General features: G+C 46.7%; 1 protein-coding gene across 1 annotated transcript in view; it reads right to left on the bottom strand.

Moving 5' to 3' along the window:
• The window catches only part of LOC307133550 (uncharacterized protein), a 28,277-nt gene extending 19,101 nt beyond the window's left edge, over positions 1–9,176 (bottom strand). The window contains exons 1-3 of the mRNA XM_079828632.1: positions 9,082–9,176; positions 7,545–7,585; positions 1,554–1,841 (exon numbers count right to left, since the gene is read on the bottom strand). Of these exons, the coding sequence (XP_079684758.1) occupies positions 1,554–1,841; positions 7,545–7,585; positions 9,082–9,083 (331 nt within the window). The 5' untranslated portion in view covers positions 9,084–9,176. The remainder of the gene's footprint in view (positions 1–1,553; positions 1,842–7,544; positions 7,586–9,081) is intronic.
• Between the last annotated feature and the right edge of the window lie 1,011 nt (positions 9,177–10,187).

Genomic DNA, 10,187 nt, shown 5'->3' on the forward strand with positions numbered 1-10,187 from the left:
CTTCCTAACTGACAGACCACAGAATGTTCGATCAGGACCCACCTGCTCCACGTCCATCACACTCAACACTGGTGTACCACAGGGCTGTGTGCTAAGCCCGTTTCTCTACTCCCTCTTCACCGCCGGCTGCAAGCCTGTGTATGGATCTAATTCCATCGTCAAGTTTGCGGACGACACTACGGTGATTGGTCTAATCAGCAACAACGATGAGACTGCCTACAGGGAGGAGATCCAGCACCTGGCCACATGAAAATAACCTGCTCCTCAACACCACCAAAACGAAGGAGCTCATCGTGGATTTCAGGAAAGAGTCAAGAGGCACACATGACACCATCCACATCAATGGAATGGCTGTTGAGCGTGTCTCCAGTTTCAAGTTCCTGGGGATCCACATCTCGGCGGACATGTCGTGGACGACCAACACCTCCAGCCTGGTCAAGAAGGCTCACCAGCGCCTCTTCTTCCTGAGGACACTGAGGGAGAATCAGCTCTCCTCGGCTATCCTGGTGAACTTCTACCGCTGCGCAATAGAAAGCATCCTGACCAACTGTGTGTCAGTATGGTATGGGAGCTGCTCTGTTGCGGAGCGCAAGGCACTGCAGCGGGTGGTGAAAACTGCCCAGCGCACCACAGGGACTCCACTACCTGCCATCGAGCACATCCACAGGAAACGCTGCCTGCATCGAGCTTGCAGCATCCTCAAGGACTCCTCTCACCCAGCCCACAGACTGATTTCTCTCCTGCCCTCCGGCAGGCGTTTCAGGATCCTCCGGACCAGGACCATTAGACTTAAGAACAGTTTTTTCCCCAGAGCTGTCTCTTTACTGAACTCAAAACCCCGTTGATCCACTTCCCTCATAAACTGCTAACTCTCCTACCTCACATCTGCCTTCACTTGTTATTTGCACTACCGACTGTTTATTACAGTAACAACTGTTTACTTATGCATTCTGCACTGCCATATCGTAACTGGATTATGCTCATTTGCACTGCCGACTGTATTTATAGTACCAAATGTTTACATTTGCATTTTGCACTGTACTTCTAACTGTAATATGCAACCACTTATCACTGCACTTTTACACTTTTTTTCGGATAGCTCTGTCCATAATTTATTGGACTACCTTAATCCACTGCTATTCCTCATCTTGCCTAACATATTATTGTATACCTCTATCTGTAAAATTCTGTTTAAAGTAATAGCCATCTGTATATTATATTCATAGTACATATTCACCTGTAAATTCTGTTTATAGTAATAGCCATCTGTATATTATATTCATAGTACATATTCACCTGTAAATTCAGTTCTGTTTATAATAATAATCATCTCTCTATTTATATATATTTATTTATATTCAGTACATATCCATGTCCTGCACTTATGCAACCATTCTATATCCTGCACTTGCTGCTATTGCACTTCTGGTTAGACCTAAACTGCATTTTGTTGCCTTGTACTTGTACTTGTGTAATGACAATAAAGTTGAATCTAATCTAATCTAATTTAGGATTGAGGGACCAAATGTGATCATTTAAAAAATCAGCTTTACCCTGAATATGAAGTTGGTACTCTAAGATTAGTCGCTTCACTTCTGTCTGATAATTTGTGTAATTGACTCTCAGAATGTATTTCCCAGCATCCCTCAGTCTCAGATCCTTGATGATGACGCCACATGATCCTTCTTTAAAAAATCGGCAACTACAATCTTCAGTCTCACAGACAGGGATGATTTCTGACCGACTGCTTAAATTAAATGGAGTAATCTTCTTGTCCTCAAAGTCACATGTTAGCGTGACGTCGCCTCCCTTTATTCCTGACACAGATCTAGAGGCGGCTCCTGCAAATACACACAGTAAATGTTCATTAAACACAAAGCTTCAAAACTGAAATGCATGTGGTGCTTCTGTCTGTTCTCTGTAACAGGTCATCATAAACTATTCCAGTAGTTATTTCAGTGAACTGGATTGTTCTGCTCATCACACACTCAAGCGCTTCAATAACTGTGAGCTGATGGAGGAGTTTCTGTAATATCAGCATCAGAAATGCCTGTACTGTACCTGCCAGAGCTTTACTGTATTTCACCTGATTTAACAATTAGTTGGTGTGCATTAATATTTCTGACTTTTTTTATTTATTTAAATTATTATATTAGTTATTATAAATATTATTAATCTAGTAGTATTATTAGATTAAATTAGAATTAACCATTGGTTTTCCATAGTATCATACATTTAGATCATGATAACCACAGGCTACACATGAAAAGTATGGTTCCCTTTCGAAAGGGAACTCGCGCTGCGTCAGCTTCGACGCTACGGGGAACGCCTCCAGCGTGACAGGTGCCTGAAATCACAATCAAAAAACGTCAATCCTATTGACCGGCGACAGCCTATGACGTCATCAAGGTGCAACCAGGAAGTATATAAGGGCGCCTTGCCAACATGACAGTATCTTCTCGTCTTCAGGGACTGTTTTGCCTGTCTTCACGTGAAACGTCTACAAGAAGGATAACAATGAAGTGTGCTGAGAAGCAACGTCACTTCTGCAGGTGTGTTTTTAACGTGTACCAGGTAGCTTGCGCTTTGGATACACACACACTTTGCATTTACTGTCTGGGAGAAGAGCATGCACGAGAGGTTTGCGAACCTTTTGTGGAAAGTATTGCGAGCGTTTTCCTCTGGGAACGCTCCGCTCTCGGCTGGACCTCTTCCCGAGGGGAGAGGTTTCAGCATCTGGGAACGGCCACGCTCGAGCTGAGGCTGAGCGGTGTCTAAACATCATGTGGTTCCCAGATGGATCTGGCTCGTCGCTTGGAGACAGATGTGGTTCTCGAGGATGATCCAGATCGCGAGAGGCGGACCTCGGAGAAGGAGCTGGATTTATGTTCCTCCTCCTCGTCTGCTGCTCTTCCACTCGAGCAGAGGATGGGTGAGTCAGTTAAAGATGCTGAAGCTTCTCAATCCATCCTGTCCCATGTACGGGGAGTTGCTGGAAGTCATGGAACGCGCTGCAGGTAGACCGCAGCTGCCTTGGCGGCGCGTGAGGAGAAAGGCTGAGCGTCCAAACAGTTTGGACGATCGGTTTCTCTCCGCCCATGACCTCCCAACTCCTGGGAGTCTTCCATTCCTTCCAGATCTCCATCAGCAGATCTCGAGGGGATGGAAGAAACCATACTCAGCCCCGCATCTGTCGACATCGGCGAGCTAAATTTCGCTGATGTCGAGGGACTGCCTAGGCTGGGTATGTGTCAGTGCCGCCCTTGGACGAGATGTTATGTTTATGTTATGTTATGTGATGCCTCTGGGCGGCCGGCGACACTGAGGGCTCCCACCCTGCCGGTCTAACGCTTGAATGGCAGGGCGTACATGTCAGTGGGTCACGCTGCAGCGGCTTCGCACACCACAGCGGTGTTGCAGGCTTACCAGGCGGACCTGTTGAGGGACCTCGATCACAGGGAGGGACCCCCTGAGGCGGTAATCGAGTTGTGCCAGACCGCGGTTTTCGCTCTCCGGGCCACCGTACAAATAGCGCCGATGGCGGCGACGGTGGTTAAACCGTTTGGACATCTCGGAGGAAGAGAAGTCCTTTTCTCCTGGATGTGCCGGTTTCGCTGTCTGAACTTTTCGGCACCTCCGTAGTGGCAGTGGTTGGAAAGTTCGGAGAGGCGAAGGCGCACAGAACATGTATCCCGCTGAGGTCCGGGACCGCGCCCAGGCAGTCGGGTGTCCCCGGCCCGTCCCAGTCTGAGGGCTGGAGACGGGAACAGCGAGCCAGCCTCGCCTCTTGAGCGCCCCCACCACGGAGGACTAGGGCGCAGGGGAGGCGGGACACCCGCAACAGGAAGAGGAAGGAAGCCGGGGCTGGTAACCGGAACCAGCGCAGGCAGCAGACTCCACCCACCGAGGATGCGGAGATGAACGCTGCCTTTTTCCCTTCCTCTGTTTTTTTCCCCGGGCGCTTTACATCAGGCCGGTGGACCTTTGATGAGCAGAAAATGTAAGATTCTGCCGGCTCGCCTGGTTTGTTTGTTGAAGGCGCCACGAGTGGGCCTTGGAGGATCTTCTCCACTGGTGTCGACATCAGCAGTAACCTCGTCAACTAGTCTCCTTGGGGATAAGTCCCCAGGCGCTAACTGTTTTTTCCAGGCCTTCGTCAGCAGCAGACAGCCGCCGTCAGCCCAGGCGCAGCAGCCAGCCTTCTTGAAGTCACGGCAGGGTCCTGCCAGGCCTCCCTGAGGGGTAGGCTCCTGGTTTGGGTTACCTTTGCTCAGGGGTCGGGCCCCTTCGGCCTCCCTGAGAGCCTGCTGTGGTCAGCAGGCGCTGCCGGACTCCCCTGAGGGGGAGCTACTGGCATTAGCCCCTCGACGCTGGTACGAGCTGCTACTAGCTGCTACTAGCTGCTACTAGCTGCTACCGGGCCACCCTAGGGCCTGCTGTGGGGTAAGCAGGCTCACTTGACCTCCTCTGTGGAGGGCGTTCCTGGGCTCCAGTCACTGGATGACTAGCATGAGTGCTAGTAGGTAGTAGGCCTCAACCGGCCTCCCTCAGCGAGTTCCGGCTCCCCAGCCGCTGTGGCGTGAGCATGAAGTGCTACGAGTAGCACGTTCTGCTATCAGGTGGTAGGCACTGGGCCTCCCTGAGGGCGAGCTCCCGGTTCCCAGCCGCTGTAGCGGTGAGCATGAAGTGCTATGAGTAGCACGTTCTGCTATCAGGTGGTAGGCACTGGGCCTCCCTGAAGGCGAGCTCCCGGTTCCCAGTCGCTGCGGGTGAGCATGAAGTGCTACGAGTAGCACGTTCTGCTATCAGGTGGTAGGCACTGGGCCTCCCTGGATTATAACTCCCGGTTCCCAGTCGCTGTGGCAGTGAGCATGAGTGCTATGAGTAGCACGGTCGGCTATCAGGTGGTGGGCACTGTTGCCTCCTTGAGGGCGAGCTCCTGGTTCCCAGTCACTGTGGGTGAGCAGTCGCTGTGGCAATGAGCATGAAGTGCTATGAGTAGCACGTTCTGCTATCAGGTGGTAAGGCACTGGCCTCCCTGAAGGCGAGCTCCCGGTTCCCAGTCGCTGAGATGATTAGCAGAGTGAAGCGCTATGGACAGCATGTTCTGCTATCAGGCAGAGGCATTGCGCCTCCCTGAAATCGTTCCCCGGTCCCCAGTTTCGGTAACGGATCGTAGCATGGGCTGCTATCAGGCAAGCTGCACGGGGCTTCCCTGTGGGATTCGCTGTGGAGTAGTAGGCCCCACGTGGCCTCCTTTGAGGGCACGCTCCTGTCTCGCGGTTTCTGGATGAGTCCAGTCACTGAGCGGAGGGCTGTGATGGAGGAATGTCCGACCTTTTGCAGTTGGTAGGCCCGCTAGGCCTCCCTGATGAAGCGAGTCCCTGGTCTTCCCAGCTACCTCGAGGGCTAGCATGACTGCGATCAGGTATCAGGCCCGCTTGGCCTTCCTGATGAAGCGAGTCCCTGGTCTTCCCAGCTACCTCAAGGGCTAGCACGACTGCGATCAGGTATCAGGCCCGCTAGGCCTCCCTGATGAAACGAGTCCCTGGTCTTCCCAGCTACCTCGAGGGCTAGCACGACTGCGATCAGGTATCAGGCCCGCTAGGCCTCCCTGATGAAGCGAGTCCCTGGTCTTCCCAGCTACCTCGAGGGCTAGCACAACTGCGATCAGGTATCAGGCCCGTTTGGCCTTCCTGAGGGCGAGCTCCGCTGTTGGACACGCGAGCAGTCGGCACAGGTTGCCAGGTGGAGGCCCCTCTCGGCCTCCCTGGGGAACGAGTTCCCTGGGCGGGAACGCACAACTGGCTTTACGCTGACAGCTAGTGGTCACCCACTATCAGGCGCCGGTCTCTGGCCGTTTGCAAGACCTGAAGGCGGTGTCCTTACCCTAGCACGACGAGACGTCACTGCTGCTATGCGGTCCCCACAGGAGGGGACCTTCATAGTTTGCCTACGACATGGTTACCTACCGGGCAGGCTTATAAGCTCCTCTCAAAGCGAGGGTCTGCTATGAGCTTACGGCCGCCTGGCGCTGATTCATTGGTTGTAGGTCCCGCGGGCCTCCCCGATACGATCAGCCTGAAAGGCCTTGGGCCTCCTAAGCACGATCCGAGGATTGAGCGGCTTGACTCCCCTCGCTGGCAAGGGTTATAAAGCACTTCGCTGAGAGCTGCTCTCCGGGATAACCCGTCTCTGAGGTCCGGCTAGTCGATGACACTGCCTTTCTTGCAGCACCCTAGCAGGATGTCTCTTCGGAGGCGAGTACCAGAGGCTCTGTACTGTACAGACAGGGTTGACCGTATTACGTGTCCCATAGCAGACTGGGTCACCAGGTCAGGTCTCCCTGGTGGCATTCGGTGAGAACCTCCCGAATAGTGACTGGCATAGGGTTCCCTCATAGTTCCCTTGCCACGCTCCCTTAAAGGAACCCGTTCTAAGTCGAATGGGTTGGTTCCAGGCCTTGGAGCAAGGCCCGGGAGGGAACTCATGTGTGTGAAGGTTTCCTTCTCAGGCGATAAGCTTGGGCTTTGACCGTAGGGAGCGCTGTCACTGACAGCCTAATGTGACCAGAAGGGGAGTGGTTCTGGCATTTCAGCAGAAATTGCTTGTCTTGACAGTTTGTCACTGCCAGTGGGCACGCACTCCCGTCGGCATGGCGGCGTGGGTATATCGTTCCCCGTAGCGTCAAGCTGACGCAGCGCGAGTTCCCTTTCAAAAGGGAACGTCTCAGGTTACAAATGTAACCATTGTTCCCTGAGAACAGGGAACGAGACGCTACGTCACTTTGCCCTGCCGCAGGGCCTGCCTGCCGAAACAGTCCCTTCAGACGATTAGATACTGTCATATTGGCAAGGCGCCCTTATATACTTCCTGGTCGCACCTTGATGACGTCATAGGCTGTCGCCGGTCAATAGGATTGACGTTTTTTGATTGTGATTTCAGGCACCTGTAACGCTGGAGGCGTTCCCCATAGCGTCAAGCTGATGCAGCGCGAGTTCCCTGTTCTCAGGGAACAATGGTTACATTTGTAACCTGAGACGTTTCTATGGTATTTAGCCTATACAAAAATAAATCATCGTTACTGTTCTAATGAAGAAAGAAAGTGCCTACATCTTGGATTAACAGCAAATGTTCATTTTTGGGTAAACTCAAAACTGAAAAATACACGTTTCTGTTTATTCTCTATAATCGAGGTAACTATAAAATATTCTTATTTTTGTCAACTGGAATAAAAAAGTATAAATGAAAGTAATAAGGAGCCAACAATAGTAAAAGTGTCACATTACTAATGTTTGACATGTTGATGACATTAGTATAAATCTGTCTCAGATGTGTGTCAGTGAATTCCTGAACAGTGTTTATTAATAAATCAACTGCATGTCATGATGTGTGATGATGGAATGTGATGGACATTTACATAATTAATCCACAAATGTCCAAAGTCACTTTCCTGAGTGGCACGACAGAAAACCTAACTATACCTGGAACTGAATATAATGGCTCAATAATGGCTATAATTGATCAACACAAATGATACTGACCGCAATAATTGATGATGCCAAATATCAGCAGAAGAGTCAGCCTGAGGAGAAACACAAGAGCTGGATTATATCACACACACATTTACACAGGAATAAAACACAAGAGCTGGATTATATCACACATCACACACACATTTATACAGGAATAAAACACTTTGCTGAGTGGTAAAATATAATATACATTGACTTTCATTCTGTCTGAATGTTTAACATAGGCTGTGTGGACCTTATATGGAAAATGTCCAATAACCTCCTGGGACCAGGAATAGACTTTAGTCCACTGTAGTGGACATTATATTTTAGTGAATTTCTCTGACATCATACATGTCACATGTCACAGTCTGGATGTCCTGTAAAGAGCACATCCGGGGCTTTGCGGGGATACCAAACGTTTGGAGGTTTCACCAGGACAACAACTTCTTCTTGCTCTTTAAAAACGGCTGACATTAATGTTTAGCACTCTTATGGAAATATGATCATATTTTTTAATTATAATTTAAATCGGATTAATTTTCAAATTGTTTGTTATAAATCAACATCTCAGGAAAATGTTATGGGGTTTCTAATTAAAATATGACTTTCTGTTACAAAACAGGACATTGATTTAATAAATGAGCACTGTAGTGACGCCAGGAGTTAAATCATGATTATCTGGAGACATAACAAGTGAACAGGGAAAGAAATTACATATCAATATTCCTATGAAATATTAGATATTATTATGAAAATGTTGCCAATTCTTACTCCCATTATTACACTTCTTTTTTCATTACATGTTGCACCAAGAACACATTAATATGCAATATATGCATATATTAATATGCAAATTAGATGCAGTGAATAGATACATTGTATTGAATGGGAAAATCCAAGTATTGTCATTTTACCCAAATATTTAATAAGTAAAATGGTATATGAATGCATTTCATTATATCTTTCATAACATAGTTCAGAATCATCTTTAAATAAAGTTTGTTTTAAAGAAAAACCCTGAAACCTAAAAATTGATTGGTGAATTAAAAATAAATCCCATTGTTTTTGCCTGTACATGCAATTTCATGTCATTTATTTTTTAAACAAATGAGTCCTGCTGTCAACTACAGAGTACACATCATAACATATGAATACAATATCATTTTTCAAAAATGTTTTTTTTTCCCATTTGTTTCTTATGCCTTAAACAATGTAATGACATAAAAAAATACTAAATTTAAAAAAAAAAACTAAAATTCTGGGTCCCAGGAGGATAAGAAACATATTTGGTTTAATAAATTATTCCCCTGTAAAACTGAAAATGATCAGTCAAAATCAATAAACAAAGAACAGGCTTTATAAATGATGTTAGACTATATTATATGATATAAATGTAATAATCGTATATTAATAACCTCGCTAGTAAAAAACACACATTGGTCATAAACATGTCGGCTCACTTCAGCATTAGCAGGACTTTCTATCAACCAGAAACACAACAATAGTCCTCTAATAACTACTATAACACACCGGCTGGATTATATTTAAAAACATGAAAACTTACATGGTGAAAGTTCTGCTTGAGTCTTGTGTTCATCAGGTTTCAGAACTTTATAAACTTCAGTGTTTAGAGAGATGTAAATGTAGAACAGGTGTAGAATGTGAACTGAAAGTGTGAGTTAACAGGCGAGAGGGTTTGCGCACTAATAGGGAGTGTCTCCAAAGTTCACACCAGGGGTCCGTTCTTCATACCTCACTTAATCTGAGATGATCTGACATATCCCAGATCTTTTAATCGTGACAACTGATCTCTGGCTAATTTGGTTCTTCAAACGAATTTGCGGATTGGATTTAAATATCTGGATTAAATGATCTGAGATCACTGCGCGTTCTTGTGTTCCCTGAAGAGGGCAGATGCATCAAAACCACGATCAGCAAGACAGCAAAGTAATGACATCATATAATTAAAAAAGACACCTAGCAAAAAACTGATTCCCAATTATATATATTCAAGATATTTTTAATTCAATTTAAAGCAGATTTGTTACGTGACAGCATTAATGAAAGTTTCTTAAGGGTCAAGATCAAGTTATATCTGCATCTCCTGCTGCTCCATCCCATAATATCCGTCATCACTCAGATTAATGCACGCTCAGAGTAACTGTACAACGTGTGTAAACCTCCAATAAAATTATAAAGTAATTATTCCATCACAAATAAATCGCTCAATCAAGTGTCTGTGTCTATAGTATTATACACAACATTATAATATTGTTATTATTATTATTATTTAAAATTAGTATTGCCCCTGGTTCAGTAAGAACTCTTGTAATAAAGTAGTGGCTGGGACAGATTTGAAGTATCAACTTAAAAAGATGCAATATAATCCTGTTTACATGAAATAAGATGCTCGCGAGCAGGGGCCCGTTCTTCGTACCTCGCTTAACACATCTGAGATGATTTGACAGATCTCAGATCTTTTAATCGTGATAACTGATGTCTGGCTAATTTGGTTCTTCAAACGAATTTGCGGATTGGATTTAAATATCTGGATTAAATGATCTAAAATCACTGCGCGTTCTTGTGTTCCCTGAAGAGGGCAGATGCATCGATACTGGAAACCACGATCAGCAATGCAGCGATTGGCTGGCGTCAAGACAGCAACGTAAT

Source organism: Gobio gobio (genome assembly GCF_949357685.1).
Source record: "Gobio gobio genome assembly, chromosome: 11".
NCBI classification, from domain to species: Eukaryota; Metazoa; Chordata; class Actinopteri; order Cypriniformes; family Gobionidae; genus Gobio; species Gobio gobio.